The sequence below is a fragment of the Mchenga conophoros genome, linkage group LG11, assembly GCF_057382185.1.
Source record: "Mchenga conophoros isolate Kocher_MC1m ecotype Shallow Benthic linkage group LG11, M_conophoros_male_GT1.1, whole genome shotgun sequence".
In the NCBI taxonomy this organism is placed as follows: Eukaryota; Metazoa; Chordata; class Actinopteri; order Cichliformes; family Cichlidae; genus Mchenga; species Mchenga conophoros.
Window position 1 is genome coordinate 7,002,880 of NC_140536.1, and position 22,246 is coordinate 7,025,125.

The following is a 22,246-nucleotide window of genomic DNA, read 5'->3' on the forward strand; positions in this document are numbered from 1 at the left end:
CCCTCTTGTAACTATGAACTGAAGCCTGTGCAGTTCTACAGTATGAGCACAGTCAACCTGAGTGATACTATCACAGACACAGTCTGCAGACCAACAGCTGCCACTGCTGTGGCACCTACTCACTCTGATACAACTGTTGATGAAGCAAACTCCTCTACTCCAAGGAGAAACACAACCACTGATCCGACTGAAAATATCTTTTGTCAAATGTCCATTTGTACGCCACTGGTGAAACAAAAAGAAGTCCACGTGACTCAGTTCACATCATATGAAGATCAGAATGAACCTCCTAATATACCAACTGAAGAACTATGCAGTGAATTAAGTTTCCTTCCATCAAGTGATGCTTTTTCATGTCAATCAAATGCTGCCATAACAAATGTTGCTGCCTGTGACCTTTCTGATATAGTTTTACAAAAACTGAAAAAAGTTAATAAACAACAAAGGCACAAAATGAAAAGAAGATTAATGGCATCAGAGAAACCCAGAAATCAGAGAAAAGAAAACCAAAAAAGGAAAGAACAACAAAAGTACGCTTCAAATAAAGAGTACAAAGAAAAGAAAAAATCTTGCACAAGCGAGACATATAAAAACAATCCTGAAGTTAGACAAAAACAACAACAGTATATGAAAAGACGTTACTGTGAAAATGATGAATTCAGAAAGAAACAAAAACAATATGTTAAAAAACGTTTTTCTGAGAATGCTACAGTTAGAAAGAAACAACAACAATATATTAAAAGACGCTACTGTGAGAACAATGAATTTAGAAAGAAACAACAACAATATATTAAAAGACGCTACTGTGACAATGCTGAATTTAGACAAAAACAAAAAAACTATATAACTAAAAGGTATCAAGAAAACCCTGAATTCAGAGAGAGACAGAGATCTCGAGTGACTCAGCGTTATGCACATGACAATGCATTCAGAGTAAGACACAGACAACTAATGAAACAACTAATGCGAGACAGGTATCAAAGTAATCTTGCATTCAGGATTATGCACAACATGAGATGTGCCATGAAAATAAAAAGGAAATACAGATGGGTGAACAGACAAACCCAAGAGAGTGACAACAGTGTGATCAACGAGGCCATATCTGTGTTCAAATCCCAAATCAAAGCTGGACCATCATACCCATGTACTGTCTGTTTCAAGGCTTCATTTCCAAACCAAGTGCGACCCTGCACAAGGTCAAAGTATGTCAAAAACCCACATGTGGTTGCAACATGTTTGACTGGAAGATTTGTTCATGTTTGTGATGAAAACTGCAGAAATGAGCAGTGCAATGTTCCCGATGAGAGAAAGAGAGAGTGGATTTGTCACACCTGCCACGATCATCTTAAAAATGGATCCATGCCAGCACTTGCTGTTGCCAATAAACTGGATCTTGCTGATACTCCACCTGAACTGTCTGATCTCAACATACTGGAGAGACATCTCATAGCCAAGTGCATACCATTTGCCAAGATCATTCCTCTTCCCAAAGGCAGACAAAGAGCAATTAGAGGAAATGTGGTCTGTGTCCCATCCGAGGTACAGGAAACTGTTGAAGCATTGCCTCGATTGAGAATTAATTCTCAGGTCATGAGAATAAAACTGAAGAGACGCTTGTCTTACAAAGGTCATCAACTGTTTCAGACTGTAAGCTGGTCTAAACTTGTGCAAGCACTGCATAAACTCAAGCAGATTCATCCACAGTATAAGGATGTGAGCATCAGAGATGATGCTGAGCTGTGTGATCCAACTCTTCCTGATGAAGATGATGAGGATGATGATGATGAAAACATGAATGAGGACGATTATGATGAGGCTGATTTAATGGAAATTGACAGCTGTGAGAAAAATGCACTGAGTGAAGCACAAAATATAAATGAACAGGACATTGACATGTTACCCTGTGATGGTGAACAATCGCATGAACAGATGAGAGATGATTCAGAGCAAGCAGATGGACTGACTAATGGTGGTTTTGCACTCGAGTCCTGTTTGCAGCCCCCTGATGTGGCTGAGGAGATATTATGTTTCAGTGAAGGAATCTACTCTGTTGCTCCTGCAGAGAGAAACAATCCAATAAGTTTTTTCAAAACACCTAAACTGGAGGCCATGGCCTTCCCTGTGCAGTTTCCTACAGGCCAAAACACACTTGATGAAAGAAGGCTGATCAAAGTATCCCCCAGTGGGTATTTCAAATCAAGACTTTTCTGCATTGATGATCGTTTTGCCAAAGACACAAACTATTTGTTCTTTGCACAGTTTGTGACTGAAATACACTTGGCTACATCCAGCATGACAGTACAGTTAAGGAAGGCAAAGCCTCTGACCAGAGATGGTAGAAAAATAACCTCAGGCATGTTACAAGATAAACATGAGGTGGAGAAACTGGTGCGAAATAAAGATGCAGTGAGATTCATGCAGCCTCTGAGAGGAACCCCAGCCTATTGGGAGAAAACAACAAGAGATCTTTTTGCCATGATCAGACAGTTGGGAACTCCCACGTTCTTTTGCACATTTTCAGCTGCTGAAATGCGCTGGCCTGAAGTGATCGAGGCAATAACAAGGCAGCAAGGTGAACAAGTGAATTTTGAAGGACTCGACTGGTCAGCAAAGTGTGACATCCTGAGAAGCAATCCTGTCACAACAATGCGCATGTTTGACAAGAGAGTTGAAGCATTATTCAGAGATTTACTCTTATCTCCCGCAGAGCCACTTGGCAAAGTCATTGACTACTTTTACAGAGTTGAGTTTCAGCACAGAGGAAGCCCACACATACACTGCCTCCTGTGGGTAGAAGGTGCTCCTGTGTTTGAGGAGGATGATGAGCAAACTGTTCTTGATTTTATAAACAAATACATCACAGCTCAGCTGCCTGATCCACATAAACAACCTGAACTGTACAAAAAAGTAACAGAAGTGCAAAAACACAGTAAGAACCACACAAAGACGTGCTTTAGGAGTTTAAGCTCCGGGTGCCGTTTTGGTTTTCCCAAACCACCCTGCAATGAGACAATGATCACAAGACCCAGTGAGGATGATGCACTGGAAGTAGAAACGGCAAAGAACAAGCTCAGACCACTGAACCAGCTGCTAAATGAACCTGAAACTGCTTCCATGAGTTTAGAGCAGCTCTTGGAAAGATGCAAGTTGACACATGCAGAATATGAGAGATACCTGAATAAAATGAACATGAGGAGTACGATCATACTAAAGCGTGATCCAAAAGACTCTTGGATAAACGGCTATAATCCACATCTGCTTGAAGCCTGGAACAGTAATATCGACATAAGCTTTGTTTTAGATGCTTTTGGTGCTGCAAATTATTTAATGAAATATATATCAAAAAAAGAGGGCGGGCTATCTGAGTACCTGAAAACTGTCATTGAGAACTCCCATAAGGACAGTGTAAATGAGTGCGATGAAATGAGAGCCGTCATGCAGGCATATTCAAAGAAGCGAGAGATCAGTGCACAGGAGTGTGTTGCTCGTGCATGTGGTCTTCACATGAAGCAATGCTCACGTGCTGTAATATTCATTCCAACTGATGATAATCCTGTGAAAATGAGTCGTCCCCTGTCAGTTCTGGACAACACAACACCTGAGTCTTCCAATGTTTGGATGACATCTTTGAATGACAAATACAAAGCCAGACCTGAAACACCAGAGTATGAGGAGATGTGCATGGCAGACTTTGCTGCTACTTGCAGGATTGTCTATGGCCAACAGAAAAAAGGTAAAGATGTTTTGCCCCTTCTCAATGAGATGGGGTTTGTGCAAAGGCGCAAAAACAATAAGCCTGCTATCATCAGATTTCACCGCTGCTCACAAGAAAAACATCCAGAGCAATATTACGGAAGACTGCTTAAACTGTACCTTCCTCATCGTTCAGACCACGAACTGAAAACACCATCGTTGCCAACCTATCAGGCTTTCTATGGTGCTGGCTGTGTACAGCTACCAGGTACTGACCATCTTGAGTACGTGCAACACATTGTCAAAAGAAACAGAGAAAAATATGAGAAAAACAGTGAGGAGATCGAGAGCGCTGTTGAGGAATATGAGCAGAACAGAGGTGTGACTGACGAATGGTGTAATCTGGCACCTGAATCAGATCTCGTAAGGTTGCCACTTGTTGAACAAGAAAGAGAGCGAGACAATGAAAATGAACAGGAAGATGTGCCCGACTACAGCCGTCAGGCTGATGCTTCAACAGAAGTCAGAGCCATCAGGGAACCCCCTGCTATTGATCCCACATTGTTACGTCAGATGTTTCAGAATCTGAACAAGAAGCAAGCCTGCATATTTTATGCAGTTAGAGACTGGTGCATTAAAAGAGTCTGTGCTCTAAATCCAGAGCAGTTTTTCTTTTATATTAATGGTGGTGCTGGAACAGGAAAATCACATCTTATCAAATGCATCTACTCAGAAGCATCTAAGATACTGAGCAAAGTGCCCAGATATGCAGACGACGTTGACATATCAAAACCCACTGTCCTGTTAACTGCTTTCACTGGGACTGCAGCTTTTAACATTTCTGGAACAACACTGCATTCTCTTCTCAAGCTGCCTAGAAGCTTAAAACCTCCCATTCAGGGACTTGGCAATCAGCTGGATGAAGTCAGATCAGAACTTTTGAATGCTGAAATAATCGTCATTGACGAAGTGTCTATGGTGTCAAGACATCTGTTTGCATATGTAGATGCAAGACTCAAACAGATCAAAGGGACTCGGAGACCCTTTGGAGGCATGTCAGTCATTGCTGTCGGAGACTTCTATCAGCTACCCCCAGTGCGACAGTCTAAACCTCTCTGTGTGCACGACCCATCTGAGATCGACCTGTGGCGGGAGCATTTTCAGATGATCACTCTGACTGAGATTATGCGTCAGAAAGATGATGTTGTCTTTGCAGAGATGCTGAACAGAATTCGTGTGAAAGGAAAGTTGGATGAGCTTTGCGAAGCAGATAGAGATTTGTTGTTACAGGCCATAACTGAACCAGCCCATTGTCCAACTGATGCGTTGCACATTTTTGCAACTAATAAAGAAGTGGATGCACACAACTCTGCAACACTGGCTCTGCTCCACACTCATATCATTGACATCCATGCAGATGATTATAGAAAAGATCCTAGAACTGGCAGAATGGCACTTCAAGACAGACCATTGAAAGGAGGTAAAAACGAGTTACCAGACACACTGAAAGTTGCAGAAGGAGCTCGTGTCATGCTCACCAGAAACATTGACATACAAAATGGTTTGGTTAATGGAGCTTTTGGAATACTACTTAGAGTAGTTCACTCTGAAAACGACCAACACATCATCAAGCTTGGACTTAAAATGGATAATGAGACATCTGGAAAGAATAACCGCACACCAGCAGACGACATGGTGTACATTGAGAGAGCAGAGGAGAATCTGAAGCAGAAAGGAGTGGTACGAAGACAGTTCCCAGTGAAGCTGGCCTTTGCATGTACAATACATAAGGTACAGGGTATGACAACTACATCAGCTGTTGTCTCTCTTAAGAGCATTTTTGAGCCCGGCATGGCCTACGTAGCTGTCAGTAGAGTGACGTCTCTCAGTGGACTGTATCTTCTTGATATGGAAGAGAAAAAAATATTCACCAACCCAGAAATCACTGCAGCGCTTGAGAACATGAGACAAGCCAACCTTGATGACATGATGCCTCTTCTACACGTGAGGCAAACACTGAGCAGGTCAGAGGTTTTCACCATTGTTCATCATAATACAGAGGGACTGCCAGCTCACATTAATGACATCAAAAGTCACCATGAATTGTGTCTAGCAGATGTTTTGTGCCTAACAGAAACACACCTGCGGGGCTCTTTTGTCGCAGAGAGTCTCCACTTGGAAAATTACAATTTGTTCAAACGCAACAGACACCTGTCCTACACAAACTTTCCCCAGATGGCAAACAGAAGTGGTGGTGGAGTTGCTGTTTATGTGAAAAGTGACATTCAAGTGCATGAAAAACAGTACATCCATAATGTAACTGACCTTGAATTTCTGGCTTTAAAGGTTGAAGCACCAGTCAGTGCTCTGATTGCAGTTGTATACAGACCTCCAGACTACACTCTGAGGCCATTCCTGAAAAACCTGGTAAGCCTATTAGACTCATTGGAGATCATGGACTGTCATCCCATCATAGTTTGTGGTGATTTTAATGAGAATGTTTTATCCAGTGCAAACAAACCAATCCTGGAGCTGTTTGAGTCTAGGGGATACGCACAGGTCATCACTGCCCCTACCACAGAGAAGAACACACTGCTTGACCTAATTTTCATTTCTCAGTCAGATCGATGTCTCCATTCTGGAGTCATGAAGACATACCATAGTTACCATGACCCAGTATACTGTGTATTGTCCTGTGATGATTCATGATCTAGATCTTTGAATACAGTAAGTAATTTCTATATTTTTGAATGACTTAAGAAAGTAGAGCGATATTTAAAAGTTGACGCCCTGCATTGCAGTATAATGGTTGAATTGTTTACATAAAATACAATTACATGAATTAAGTAATGATATCAGTAAAAGATGACAATTTTATTTATTACAGAAAATCTAAAATTCACTAACAGTAACCTATAAATGTCAGAAAAATCAAATATAGCAGTTTGAAACGAACAGTGTAGGCATATCCTCTCTGCAGCCAGGCTTCAACATCCTGCCAGGCTGCCCCAGTCTCACTGTGGCTGGGAGGGAGGGAGGGTGGACCAGAGGATTGCCTACACAACACATAAATGTTCAACAGCTTCTTCATTGTTTCTGAGAGAACAATAATGACTAAAGGTTGCTTTTTAAAAAAACAAACAAACAAACAAACAAACAAACAAACAAACAAACAAACCTAATTACAGCAATAATGACAGTTAAGCCACTTTATGTGTGCCTCTATTTTGAAATACTATTTACAAAAATGTTATTATTTTGGTTTGTTATAAACTTTAAACTTTTTCAAAAGTATACGATTATATTTTTGGACAAATCTTTCGATGAAACATAAATTTTTATGAGCTTTTATCATGTTTCGGCCAGTGCATTTATTAGGGTGGGTCTGGGTTGATAACTGCACATTTCTGGCCAGAAATGTTTCAGCAGTGTTACATAAGTAGTACATATGTAACACTTGCTTTCTGTTACCAGCTGATACCCTACATTTGTATAGACATTGGATGGTGTGAGGTTGGGGAGTTGAGTGGGGGGGGTTACGGTGGGAGCTGAGGGGGGGGGGGGGGTGTTAGGTTTCCTTTTTTCTTTTTCTTTTTTAAGAGAGACACAGTCCTCCTGTGTCTTCTCCAAGCTTCACATGTAAGATCCAACAGTGTGAAGCACATAGCAGCTAGAAACTGTAATGCCACAGATCAGAGAGGCTTCATCATCACCATCTTCATCGCCGTACGATCAGAGCGTGAGACTTCACATCTGGAGCACAGGAGACATTCTGTGATAAGTCCTCCTTCTAGCTTGTCCCACAAGCAGTCGGTGAGATTTACTCACAACAAAAAGGGTTAATGACATAATTTCCATGAAAACATGTATTCATTCTTTGTAAAGTGTTTAAATTGTGTTTTCACTTGACCTTAGGAGTGTTAGAGTGTATTGTAATGTCTGTACTCAGGTGTTTCCCTCTGTGATCCATCCCCATCAGAGCTGAGACACTCAGGACTGAACAGACTGCACAGTTTCTGTGACCGAGCCTCCAAAACACCTTCTTTGAAACCACTCATGATAGAAGGGCTTCATATTTGCAGCAGCACTACTACAGGTATTCAGTTTATTACAGGATGTGTTTGTTTCTTAGGACCAGCTCTGAGTGCACACTACCTAACATATACACCTTTCTGTTCATTACAAACCAACTACTCTGGATCATATGGCCAGTTGGCAGGAATGTTGCTGCAGGAAAACATCCCTGGAGATCACCATCATTGTCAGACTGACTGTGCCTCCTCTGTGCAGTGTCAAGATCCTCTCTAAATGAGTGTGTAAGTTAACATTTTCATTATTTTATTCCCTTTGACAAGACAAGTATCACTGATATTTACATTTACAACTACATATGTTCCCGTTTTCTGCTCTTCTTTTAAAGTCCTCAGCTATCCTGCTTCTGTGCTGCTTGCCACACATCAAACACTGGCCGGATGACAGGGAGGATCCACTCTGAAGTCACTGGACATGATGAGGATCATATGGGACTTCATAGTTTCACAGAAACATTGTGCTCTGTGATTACAGGTTTTAAATGGACATAATGACTGCCTCTCTCTGATCAACAGGCTAAAGGATTGTTTTCATTGTTAGTGCTCTGTACAATGTATGCTTATTTAATATTTCATCACAGAGCAAACCTTTATTTATTTAACATTTTTTTATTTTGTTTTAATGTTGAATTAACTGTGGGGATTTTTTTAAGTGGGCACTTGGGATGTCATATGACCAGAAATGTGGTAACTGGAATTCAACAGTATGGAAGAAAAAATCTGCTGAGAACGAAACACATACAAAAACCCCCAAGAAAATTCAAATTCATTCCATGTAATCCAATCTAAAACATTTTAAACTGCTGAACAGCAACACAAACAGTGTTAAAAAACAGTGTTAACAGAATGATTATGATGATTTTGTACCAAAGTTTCAGGTCACATGGCACACCTAGTGTGTAGTGTGGGGTATCAGCTGGTAAGTATAGGTTTTTTCATATTTGTGTCCTTAGAGTTTAGATAGATAAAGCCTTGTGTATAATAATTAGTCATAACCACAACTCAAAGTCAGGGACTAACTAAATTTGGGACTTTGTGTCTGAGCCCAGGTTAAAACAATGTGTAAAAAAGCATTTAGTGGCATGGCTGAACAATGCTGTATTGATACTTATTTATCCATGTTCACAAAAAGGACTAATGTGTTTATTTGATTATTTGCACGTGTTAAACTGTGTCACCACCTTAGGCTTTCATTTGAGTTTACTCACAAATCTCTATACAGTTCTCTTTTACCACTGTGTGGATTCTGTTTACATTAAAACATAAAAAAGAATGAGTAATAAAAAGATGTGTAGACAGATCAGAAGATTAAGTAGACCGATAGAAACAGCTGTTCAGCCATGTTCTAAGAAACCAACACAATTTAAAGGTTCAGGATTGTGGTTTTAAAAGTTGAATTTTCATGTATTTCATATGTTGCTCATTATTTTTTATTTAGTTATTTAATTTAGTTATTTTTCTTTATTCTACCAGTCCTTTTCAGAAAGAAGCTGTAAAATATGACTTAAGATTTTTATGTTATTTTCTATGACATACAAAACAAATTGATGTATGTAATACTATGATGAAAAACATCATGCTGTATATTAAAGTTTGTATTTTCTGCAGAATGTTTGTTCATCTTTTAAGTTCATTTCAATTAGAAGAATATGAACTTTTAATATTCATTCAGAGGTTTTCTGACTCTAAATTTTCTTTTGTCATTACTCATCTTTTTATTATTTACATTTTAAACATGCTTAGCTTTTTCCAACTTCTTCTGTGTGAACATCAGCTTTCAAAGGTTCTGCACTTTTATTTGCAGGTTAAAAATTCTGTATTTTCCAGCTCATTCAGATTTTTAACTTAACATTCAGCAATTAATTCATTTCAGTGCATACATTCAGATTCAAGCATTCACACTGCAGTTTCTTCAGAAAATGCACTTTCTAGTTAGTGTGAATGCTTGAAAAGCATTCACAGTATTGTTATTCTAATCTTTATTATTAGTGTGAATGCTTGAAAAGCATTCACAGTATTGTTATTCGAATCTTTATTATTATTCTATTTTATTATTATCTATTCCGTACGTTTTTTGAAAGCCTACTCCTTCAAAACCGTTCAACTTAGAAAAACCATTCAAACACCGTTAGATTCCTATTCTTTTGGACAACACTGCTTCTATTTTTCTCATTTTTAACATTTATATTTTTAATTTTATTCAACTTTATTCAACAAAAATTTCCCATGTATTTCAATGGGGAGACCCTTCAAATTCTCATTAAACTTCCTCCTCTTTAAACTGTATCTACTTCAACATACATTGACATAGAGCCACCATTCAAACTTTAAAACGAAGACAAGACATTCAACTATTCAACTTGTATTTATCTTTTCAATATCTATTATACTTTTTCTTCAGTTCCTGTTTAAGTTTCATGATGTTTTTTCACCCGTTTCAGAGTTTATAATGGGTGTGTATGGGACGGAATGTTGCCGCTAGAGTGAGACAGCTCAACTGCTAGAGTGAGAGGAGCAAAAAAATTAATCTTAAAATCTTTTTTAAAACTGCTGCTGTGTCTGCAGCGTTTGCTCTACAGGTATGATTTTACCCTCAAAACGTAGCCATCGCTGTCCTCTTTCATCCAATGTGTTTACTATTGTACTAGGTGTTATGGTTCTTTCATAAATGTCACCAATGCACAGCCTCCTCCCTCCAACTCTTCCATAGACTCTAATGTTAAAATGGCTCAGAAGGTTCGTTTGAAAATCAGAAGAGCATGGTGTCTTTCCACTGTCACCACGTCCATATAATAAACTCCACAGGCATGAAAACTGAGAATTAGGTAGACTGGACATTGCTGCCGCTCACGGTGAAAGAATTTCGTCAATACGACCTATACTTTTCATTTGGGAGCGATTTGTTTCGGCCTGACTTTTCTGTTCATTTTAAGCAGCAAAAGTGAGGCGCATGTCTGTGTACGTGTGTATGGAGCCATTGGGTGCGGTCACTATAGCAACCAGGCTCACACCTGCCTGCTTAACGAGCTCTGCCTGCCACTGTACCAAGATTCATCTTAAGCACTTCTCTTTCAACTGCTGCTGTGTCCACAGTGTTACAGCCATCATTTTACCCTCAAATTGTCGCCATTATTGTTCTCTTTCCAACACCGTGTCTTTCAAAGCTCAGGCATTTAAACTTTTTAAACTGTGTGGATCAAAGTGGAGGGATCACATTTGAGTCATTCAGTGATTCAAAGAATATGACCTTTTAATATTCATTCAGATGTTTTCTGACTCTAAATGTTCTTTTCTCATTTCTTAGGGTTTTCTAATTTACATTTAAAACATTTTCAGTTTTTTTCCAACTCCTTCTTCTGTGTAACCTTCAGCTTTTAGCAGTTCAGCACTTTTGTTTTCACGTTAAATTCGGATTTTTTTTTATCTCATTCAAAATTTTTAACTCAAAATTCAGCAATTAATTCATTTCAGTGCATACATTCAGATTCAAGCATTCACACTGCAGTTTCTTCAGAAAATGCACTTTCTAGTTAGTGTGAATGCTTGAAAAGCATTCACAGTATTGTTCTTCTAATCTTTATTATTAGTGTGAATGCTTGAAAAGCATTCACAGTATTGTTCTTCTAATCTTTATTATTCCATTTTATTATTATCTATTCCGTACGTTTTTTGAAAGCCTACTCCTTCAAAACCGTTCAACTTAGAAAAACCATTCAAACACCATTAGATTCCTATTCTTTTGGACATGATTGCTTGTATTTTTCTCATTTTTAACATTTATATTTTTAATTTTATTCAACTTTATTCAACAAAAATTTCCCATGTATTTCAATGGGGAGACCCTTCAAATTCTCATTCAACTTACTCATTTTTAAACTCTTACTACTTCAACATACGTTCACATAGAGCCACCATTCAAACTTTAAAACGAAGACAAGACATTCAACTATTCAACTTGTATTTATCTTTTCAATATCTATTATACTTTTTCTTCAGTTCCAGTTTAAGTTTCATGATGTTTTTTCACCCGTTTCAGAGTTTATAATGGGTGTGTATGGGACGGAATGTTGGGGCTAGAGTGAGGCAGCTCAACTGCTAGAGTGAGAGGAGCAAAAAAAATAATCTTAAAATCTTTTTTAAAACTGCTGCTGTGTCCGCAGCGTTTGCTCTACAGGTATGATTTTACCCTCAAAACGTAGCCATGGCTGTCCTCTTTCATCCAATGTGTTTACTATTGTACTAGGTGTTATGGTTCTTTCATAAATGTCACCAATGCACAGCCTCCTCCCTCCAACTCTTCCATAGACTCTAATGTTAAAATGGCTCAGAAGGTTCGTTTGAAAATCAGAAGAGCATGGTGTCTTTCCACTGTCACCACGTCCATATAATAAACTCCACAGACATGAAAACTGAGAATTTGGTAGACTAGACATTGCTGTCGCTCACAGTGAAAGAATTTTGTCAATACGACTTTTACTTTTCATTTGGGAACGATTTGTTTCGGCCTGACTTTTCTGTTCATTTTAAGCAGCAAAAGTGAGGTGCATGTCTGTGTACGTGTGTATGGAGCCATTGGGTGCGGTCACTATAGCAACCAGGCTCACACCTGCCTGCTTAACGAGCTCTGCCTGCCACTGTACCAAGATTCATCTTAAACACTTCTCTTTCAAGTGCTGCTGTGTCCACAGTGTTAAAGCCATCATTTTACCCTCAAAACGTCGCCATCGTTGTTCTTTTTCCAACATCTTGTCTTTCAAAGCTCAGAGATGTAAACTTTTTAAACTGTGTGGGTCCAAGTGGAGGGATCACATTTTAGTCATTCAGTGATTCAAAGAATATGACCTTTTAATATTCTTTCAGATGTTTTCTGACTCTAAATGTTCTTTTCTCATTTCTTAGGGTTTTCTAATTTACAATTAAAACATTTTCAGCTTTTTTCCAACTTCTTCTTCTGTGTAACCTTCAGCTTTTAGCAGTTCAGCACTTTTGTTTTCAGGTTAAATTCGGGTTTTTTTTTTTTTTTATCTCATTCAAGATTTTTAACTTAAATTCAGTAATTAATTCATTTCAGTGCATACATTCAGATTCAAGCATTCACACTGCAGTTTCTTCAGAAAATGCACTTTCTAGTTATATTTTATTTTTCCGTACGTTTTTTGAAAGCCTACTCCTTCAAAACCGTTCAACTTAGAAAAACCATTCAAACATCGTTAGATTCCTATTATTTTGGACAACATTGCTTGTATTTTTCTCATTTTTAACATTTATATTTTTAATTTTATTCAACTTTATTCAACAAAAATTTCCCATGTATTTCAATGGGGAGACCCTTCAAATTCTCATTCAACTTACTCATTTTTAAACTCTTACTACTTCAACATACGTTCACATAGAGCCACCATTCAAACTTTAAAACGAAGACAAGACATTCAACTATTCAACTTGTATTTATCTTTTCAATATCTATTATACTTTTTCTTCAGTTCCAGTTTAAGTTTCATGATGTTTTTTCACCCGTTTCAGAGTTTATAATGGGTGTGTATGGGACGGAATGTTGGGGCTAGAGTGAGGCAGCTCAACTGCTAGAGTGAGAGGAGCAAAAAAATTAATCTTAAAATCTTTTTTAAAACTGCTGCTGTGTCCGCAGCGTTTGCTCTACAGGTATGATTTTACCCTCAAAACGTAGCCATCGCTGTCCTCTTTCATCCAATGTGTTTACTATTGTCCTAGGTGTTATGGTTCTTTCGTAAATGTCACCAATGCACAGCCTCCTCCCTCCAACTCTTCCATAGACTCTAATGTTAAAATGGCTCAGAAGGTTCGTTTGAAAATCAGAAGAGCATGGTGTTTTTCCACTGTCACCACGTCCATATAATAAACTCCACAGGCATGAAAACTGAGAATTCAGTAGACTGGACATTGCTGCCGCTCACGGTGAAAGAATTTCGTCAATACGACCTATACTTTTCACTTGGGAGCGATTTGTTTGGGCCTGACTTTTCTGTTCATTTTAAGCAGCAAAAGTGAGGTGCATGTCTGTGTACGTGTGTATGGAGCCATTGGGTGCAGTCACTATAGCAACCAGGCTCACACCTGCCTGCTTAACGAGCTCTGCCTGCCACTGTGCCAAGATTCATCTTAAACACTTCTCTTTCAACTGCTGCTGTGTCCACAGTGTTAAAGCCATCATTTTACCCTCAAAACGTCGCCATCGTTGTTCTCTTTCAAACACTGTTTTTCAAAGCTCAGACTTTTACATTTTTTAAACTGTGTGGATCCAAGCAGAGGGATCAGATTTTAGTCATTCAGTGATTCAAAGAATATGACCTTTTAATATTCATTCAGATGTTTTCTGACTCTAAATGTTCTTTTCTCATTTCTTAGGGTTTTCTAATTTACATTTAAAACATTTTCAGTTTTTTTCCAACTTCTTCTTCTGTGTAACCTTCAGCTTTTAGCAGTTCAGCACCTTTGTTTTCAGGTTAAATTTGATTTTTTTTTTTGTTTTTTTTTAATCTCATTCAATATTTTTAACTCAAAATTCAGCAATTAATTCATTTCAGTGCATACATTCAGATTCAAGCATTCACACTGCAGTTTCTTCAGAAAATGCACTTTCTAGTTATTATTATTATTATATTTTATCTATTCCGTACGTTTTTTGTAATCCTATAACTTCAAAACCGTTCAACTTAGAAAAACCATTCAAACACCGTTAGATTCCTATTCTTTTGGACAACACTGCTTCTATTTTTCATATTTTTAACATTTATATTTTTAATTTTATTCAACTTTATTCAACAAAAATTTATAATGTATTTCAATGGGGAGACCCTTCAAATTCTCATTCAACTTACTCATTTTTAAACTCTTACTACTTCAACATACGTTCACATAGAGCCACCATTCAAACTTTAAAACGAAGACAAGACATTCAACTATTCAACTTGTATTTATCTTTTCAATATCTATTATACTTTTTCTTCAGTTCCAGTTTAAGTTTCATGATGTTTTTTCACCCGTTTCAGAGTTTATAATGGGTGTGTATGGGACGGAATGTTGGGGCTAGAGTGAGGCAGCTCAACTGCTAGAGTGAGAGGAGCAAAAAAATTAATCTTAAAATCTTTTTTAAAACTGCTGCTGTGTCCACAGCGTTTGCTCTACAGGTATGATTTTACCCTCAAAACGTAGCCATGGCTGTCCTCTTTCATCCAATGTGTTTACTATTGTCCTAGGTGTTACGGTTCTTTCATAAATGTCACCAATGCACAGCCTCCTCCCTCCAACTCTTCCATAGACTCTAATGTTAAAACGGCTCAGAAGGTTGGTTTGAAAATCAGAAGAGCATGGTGTTTTTACACTGTCACCACGTCCATATAATAAGCTCCACAGGCATGAAAACTGAGAATTAGGTAGACTAGACATTGCTGTCGCTCACGGTGAAAGAATTTTGTCAATACGACTTTTACTTTTCATTTGGGAGCGATTTGTTTCGGCCTGACTTTTCTGTTCATTTTAAGCAGCAAAAGTGAGGCGCATGTCTGTGTACGTGTGTATGGAGCCATTGGGTGCGGTCACTATAGCAACCAGGCTCACACCTGCCTGCTTAACGAGCTCTGCCTGCCACTGTACCAAGATTCATCTTAAGCACTTCTCTTTCAACTGCTGCTGTGTCCACAGTGTTACAGCCATCATTTTACCCTCAAATTGTCGCCATTATTGTTCTCTTTCCAACACCGTATCTTTCAAAGCTCAGGCATTTAAACTTTTTAAACTGTGTGGATCAAAGTGGAGGGATCACATTTGAGTCATTCAGTGATTCAAAGAATATGACCTTTTAATATTCTTTCAGATGTTTTCTGACTCTAAATGTTCTTTTCTCATTTCTTAGGTTTTTCTCATTTACAATTAAAACATTTTCAGCTTTTTTCCAACTTCTTCTTCTGTGTAACCTTCAGCTTTTAGCAGTTCAGCACTTTTGTTTTCAGGTTAAATTCGGGTTTTATTTTTTAATCTCATTCAATATTTTTAACTCAAAATTCAGCAATTAATTCATTTCAGTGCATACATTCAGATTCAAGCATTCACACTGCAGTTTCTTCAGAAAATGCACTTTCTAGTTATATTTAGTGTGAATGCTTGAAAAGCATTCACAGTATTGTTATTCTAATCTTTATTATTATTATTATTATTATTATTATATTTTATTCTGTATTCCGTACGTTTTTTGTAATCCTATAACTTCAAAACCGTTCAACTTAGAAAAACCATTCAAACACCGTTAGATTCCTATTCTTTTGGACAACACTGCTTCTATTTTTCATATTTTTAACATTTATATTTTTAATTTTATTCAACTTTATTCAACAAAAATTTATAATGTATTTCAATGGGGAGACCCTTCAAATCCTCATTCAACTTACTCATTTTTAAACTCTTACTACTTCCACATACATTGACATAGAGCCACCATTCAAACTTTAAAACGAAGACAAGACATTCAACTATTCAACTTGTATTTATCTTTTCAATATCTATTATACTTTTTATTCAGTTCCAGTTTAAGTTTCATGATGTTTTTTCACCCGTTTCAGAGTTTATAATGGGTGTGTATGGGACGGAATGTTGGGGCTAGAGTGAGACAGCTCAACTGCTAGAGTGAGAGGAGCAAAAAAATTAATCTTAAAATCTTTTTTAAAACTGCTGCTGTGTCCACAGCGTTTGCTCTACAGGTATGATTTTACCCTCAAAACGTAGCCATGGTTGTCCTCTTTCATCCAATGTGTTTACTATTGTCCTAGGTGTTATGGTTCTTTCATAAATGTCACCAATGCACAGCCTCCTCCCTCCAACTCTTCCATAGACTCTAATGTTAAAATGGCTCAGAAGGTTCGTTTGAAAATCAGAAGAGCATGGTGTCTTTACACTGTCACCACGTCCATATAATAAACTCCACAGGCATGAAAACTGAGAATTAGGTAGACTAGACATGGCTGTCGCTCACGGTGAAAGAATTTTGTCAATACGACATGTACTTTTCATTTGGGAAGAATTTGTTTGGGCCTGACTTTTCTGTTCATTTTAAGCAGCAAAAGTGAGGTGCATGTCTGTGTACGTGTGTATGGAGCCATTGGGTGCAGTCACTATAGCAACCAGGCTCACACCTGCCTGCTTAACGAGCTCTGCCTGCCACTGTGCCAAGATTCATCTTAAGCACTTCTCTTTCAACTGCTGCTGTGTCCACAGTGTTACAGCCATAATTTTACCCTCAAATTGTCGCCATTATTGTTCTCTTTCCAACACCGTGTCTTTCAAAGCTCAGGCATTTAAACTTTTTAAACTGTGTGGATCAAAGTGGAGGGATCACATTTGAGTCATTCAGTGATTCAAAGAATATGAACTTTTAATATTCTTTCAGATGTTTTCTGACTCTAAATGTTCTTTTCTCATTTCTTAGGGTTTTCTAATTTACAATTAAAACATTTTCAGCTTTTTTCCAACTTCTTCTTCTGTCTAACCTTCAGCTTTTAGCAGTTCAGCACTTTTGTTTTCAGTATAAATTCGGACTTTTTTTTTTAATCTCATTCAATATTTTTAACTCAAAATTCAGCAATTAATTCATTTCAGTGCATACATTCAGATTCAAGCATTCACACTGCAGTTTCTTCAGAAAATGCACTTTCTAGTTATTAGTGTGAATGCTTGAAAAGCATTCACAGTATTGTTATTCTAATCTTTATTATTATTATTATATTTTATTATTTTTCCGTACGTTTTTTGAAAGCCTACTCCTTCAAAACCGTTCAACTTAGAAAAACCATTCAAACACCGTTAGATTCCTATTCTTTTGGACAACACTGCTTCTATTTTTCATATTTTTAACATTTATATTTTTAATTTTATTCAACTTTATTCAACAAAAATTTATAATGTATTTCAATGGGGAGACCCTTCAAATCCTCATTCAACTTACTCATTTTTAAACTCTTACTACTTCCACATACATTGACATAAAGCCACCATTCAAACTTTAAAACGAAGACAAGACATTCAACTATTCAACTTGTATTTATCTTTTCAATATCTATTATACTTTTTATTCAGTTCCAGTTTAAGTTTCATGATGTTTTTTCACCCGTTTCAGAGTTTATAATGGGTGTGTATGGGACGGAATGTTGGGGCTAGAGTGAGGCAGCTCAACTGCTAGAGTGAGAGGAGCAAAAAAATTAATCTTAAAATCTTTTTTAAAACTGCTGCTGTGTCCGCAGCGTTTGCTCTACAGGTATGATTTTACCCTCAAAACGTAGCCATGGCTGTCCTCTTTCATCCAATGTGTTTACTATTGTCCTAGGTGTTATGGTTCTTTCATAAATGTCACCAATGCACAGCCTCCTCCCTCCAACTCTTCCATAGACTCTAATGTTAAAATGGCTCAGAAGGTTCGTTTGAAAATCAGAAGAGCATGGTGTCTTTACACTGTCACCACGTCCATATAATAAGCTCCACAGGCATGAAAACTGAGAATTAGGTAGACTAGACATGGCTGTCGCTCACGGTGAAAGAATTTTGTCAGTACGACATGTACTTTTCATTTGGGAACGATTTGTTTCGGCCTGACTTTTCTGTTCATTTTAAGCAGCAAAAGTGAGGTGCATGTCTGTGTACGTGTGTATGGAGCCATTGGGTGCGGTCACTATAGCAACCAGGCTCACACCTGCCTGCTTAACGAGCTCTGCCTGCCACTGTACCAAGATTCATCTTAAGCACTTCTCTTTCAACTGCTGCTGTGTCCACAGTGTTACAGCCATCATTTTACCCTCAAATTGTCGCCATTATTGTTCTCTTTCCAACACCGTATCTTTCAAAGCTCAGGCATTTAAACTTTTTAAACTGTGTGGATCCAAGTGGAGGGATCACATTTGAGTCATTCAGTGATTCAAAGAATATGACCTTTTAATATTCATTCAGATGTTTTCTGACTCTAAATGTTCTTTTCTCATTTCTTAGGGTTTTCTAATTTACATTTAAAACATTTTCAGTTTTTTTCCAACTCCTTCTTCTGTGTAACCTTCAGCTTTTAGCAGTTCAGCACCTTTGTTTTCAGGTTAAATTCGGGGTTTTTTTTGTTTTTTTTTAATCTCATTCAATATTTTTAACTCAAAATTCAGCAATTAATTCATTTCAGTGCATACATTCAGATTCAAGCATTCACACTGCAGTTTCTTCAGAAAATGCACTTTCTAGTTATTATTATATTTTATTCTGTATTCCGTACGTTTTTTGTAATCCTATAACTTCAAAACCGTTCAACTTAGAAAAACCATTCAAACACCGTTAGATTCCTATTCTTTTGGACAACACTGCTTCTATTTTTCATATTTTTAACATTTATATTTTTAATTTTATTCAACTTTATTCAACAAAAATTTATAATGTATTTCAATGGGGAGACCCTTCAAATCCTCATTCAACTTACTCATTTTTAAACTCTTACTACTTCCACATACATTGACATAGAGCCACCATTCAAACTTTAAAACGAAGACAAGACATTCAACTATTCAACTTGTATTTATCTTTTCAATATCTATTATACTTTTTCTTCAGTTCCAGTTTAAGTTTCATGATGTTTTTTCACCCGTTTCAGAGTTTATAATGGGTGTGTATGGGACGGAATGTTGGGGCTAGAGTGAGAGAGCTCAACTGCTAGAGTGAGAGGAGCAAAAAAATTAATCTTAAAATCTTTTTTAAAACTGCTGCTGTGTACACAGCGTTTGCTCTACAGCCACCATTTTACCCTCAAAACGTAGCCATCGCTGTCCTCTTTCATCCAATGTGTTTACTATTGTCCTAGGTGTTATGGTTATTTCGTAAATGTCACCAATGCACAGCCTCCTCCCTCCAACTCTTCCATAGACTCTAATGTTAAAATGGCTCAGAAGGTTCGTTTGAAAATCAGAAGAGCATGGTGTCTTTCCACTGTCACCACGTCCATATAATAAACTCCACAGGCATGAAAACTGAGAATTCAGTAGACTAGACATTGCTGTCGCTCACGGTGAAAGAATTTCGTCAATACGACTTGTACTTTTCATATGGGAACGATTTGTTTCGGCCTGACTTTTCTGTTCATTTTAAGCAGCAAAAGTGAGGCGCATGTCTGTGTGCGTGTGTATGGAGCCATTGGGTGCAGTCACTATAGCAACCAGGCTCACACCTGCCTGCTTAACGAGCTCTGCCTGCCACTGTGCCAAGATTCATCTTAAGCACTTCTCTTTCAACTGCTGCTGTGTCCACAGTGTTACAGCCATCATTTTACCCTCAAATTGTCGCCATTATTGTTCTCTTTCCAACACCGTGTCTTTCAAAGCTCAGGCATTTAAACTTTTTAAACTGTGTGGATCAAAGTGGAGGGATCACATTTGAGTCATTCAGTGATTCAAAGAATATGACCTTTTAATATTCATTCAGATGTTTTCTGACTCTAAATGTTCTTTTCTCATTTCTTAGGGTTTTCTAATTTACATTTAAAACATTTTCAGTTTTTTTCCAACTTCTTCTTCTGTGTAACCTTCACCTTTTAGCAGTTCAGCACTTTTGTTTTCAGGTTAAATTCGTTTTTTTTTTTTTTTTATCTCATTCAAAATTTTTAACTTAAATTCAGTAATTAATTCATTTCAGTGCATACATTCAGATTCAAGCATTCACACTGCAGTTTCTTCAGAAAATGCACTTTCTAGTTTATTCTGTATTCCGTACGTTTTTTGTAAGCCTACTCCTTCAAAACCGTTCAACTTAGAAAAACCATTCAAACACCGTTAGATTCCTATTCTTTTGGACAACACTGCTTCTATTTTTCATATTTTTAACATTTATATTTTTAATTTTATTCAACTTTATTCAACAAAAATTTATAATGTATTTCAATGGGGAGACCCTTCAAATCCTCATTCAACTTACTCATTTTTAAACTCTTACTACTTCCACATACATTGACATAGAGCCACCATTCAAACTTTAAAACGAAGACAAGACATTCAACTATTCAACTTGTATTTATCTTTTCAATATCTATTATACTTTTTCTTCAGTTCCAGTTTAAGTTTCATGATGTTTTTTCACCCGTTTCAGAGTTTATAATGGGTGTGTATGGGACGGAATGTTGGGGCTAGAGTGAGGCAGCTCAACTGCTAGAGTGAGAGGAGCAAAAAAATTAATCTTAAAATCTTTTTTAAAACTGCTGCTGTGTCCGCAGCGTTTGCTCTACAGGTATGATTTTACCCTCAAAACGTAGCCATGGCTGTCCTCTTTCATCCAATGTGTTTACTATTGTCCTAGGTGTTACGGTTCTTTCATAAATGTCACCAATGCACAGCCTCCTCCCTCCAACTCTTCCATAGACTCTAATGTTAAAATGGCTCAGAAGGTTCGTTTGAAAATCAGAAGAGCATGGTGTCTTTACACTGTCACCACGTCCATATAATAAGCTCCACAGGCATGAAAACTGAGAATTAGGTAGACTAGACATGGCTGTCGCTCACGGTGAAAGAATTTTGTCAGTACGACATGTACTTTTCATTTGGGAACGATTTGTTTCGGCCTGACTTTTCTGTTCATTTTAAGCAGCAAAAGTGAGGTGCATGTCTGTGTCGTGTGTATGGAGCCATTGGGTGCGGTCACTATAGCAACCAGGCTCACACCTGCCTGCTTAACGAGCTCTGCCTGCCACTCTGCCAAGATTCATCTTAAACACTTCTCTTTCAACTGCTGCTGTGTCCACAGTGTTAAAGCCATCATTTTACCCTCAAATTGTCGCCATTATTGTTCTCTTTCCAACACAGTGTCTTTCAAAGCTCAGACATTTAAACTTTTTAAACTGTGTGGGTCCAAGTGGAGGGATCACATTTTAGTCATTCAGTGATTCAAAGAATATGACCTTTTAATATTCTTTCAGATGTTTTCTGACTCTAAATGTTCTTTTCTCATTTCTTAGGTTTTTCTAATTTACAATTAAAACATTTTCAGCTTTTTTCCAACTTCTTCTTCTGTGTAACCTTCAGCTTTTAGCAGTTCAGCACTTTTGTTTTCAGGTTAAATTCGGGGTTTTTTTTTTAATCTCATTCAAAATTTTTAACTTAAATTCAGTAATTATTTCATTTCAATGCATACATTCAGATTCAAGCATTCACACTGCAGTTTCTTCAGAAAATGCACTTTCTAGTTAGTTTTAACTTTACTCTTATTATTCTTTCTGGGGCACAAAATAAATGTTTAACATATTTTCAGGCTTGAATGTAGCTGTGTAAACCTCAAATATCTGCTCAGCTTATCAAGACACCACATATTTTCAAAAGCGCTCCGACGTTTTCGGAGACGTCTGTTACCCACTAGCTCGTTAGCTAGGCGGGGGCAAGGCTAACTAGAGCCGTGAGAACACCGGACTCCCGGCAAATCGTTTTCAA

At 37.6% G+C, this 22,246-nt stretch overlaps 2 protein-coding genes across 10 annotated transcripts in view; one reads left to right on the forward strand and one right to left on the reverse strand.

Moving 5' to 3' along the window:
* Positions 1 to 22,246, reverse strand: part of cep192 (centrosomal protein 192) — a 61,850-nt gene that overhangs the window by 37,302 nt on the left and 2,302 nt on the right. The gene's annotated exons all lie outside the window — the stretch shown is intronic.
* On the forward strand, positions 4,838 to 9,658 carry LOC146563505 (uncharacterized). Of its 7 annotated transcripts, XR_014894332.1 has the most exons (5): positions 4,838 to 6,120; positions 6,204 to 6,252; positions 7,673 to 7,789; positions 7,906 to 8,009; positions 8,114 to 9,658. XR_014894332.1 is itself a non-coding variant. In XM_085290645.1 (2 exons), exons 1-2 carry the CDS (start codon positions 4,858 to 4,860, stop codon positions 7,676 to 7,678), a joined length of 1,269 nt encoding a protein of 422 aa, XP_085146771.1. In that variant the 5' UTR covers positions 4,838 to 4,857; the 3' UTR covers positions 7,679 to 7,860. The 7 variants fall into 7 exon arrangements, 3 of the variants coding, with proteins under 3 accessions (XP_085146771.1, XP_085146770.1, XP_085146769.1); XR_014894331.1 differs by having other exon boundaries at positions 4,838 to 6,252; XR_014894333.1 differs by lacking the exon at positions 6,204 to 6,252.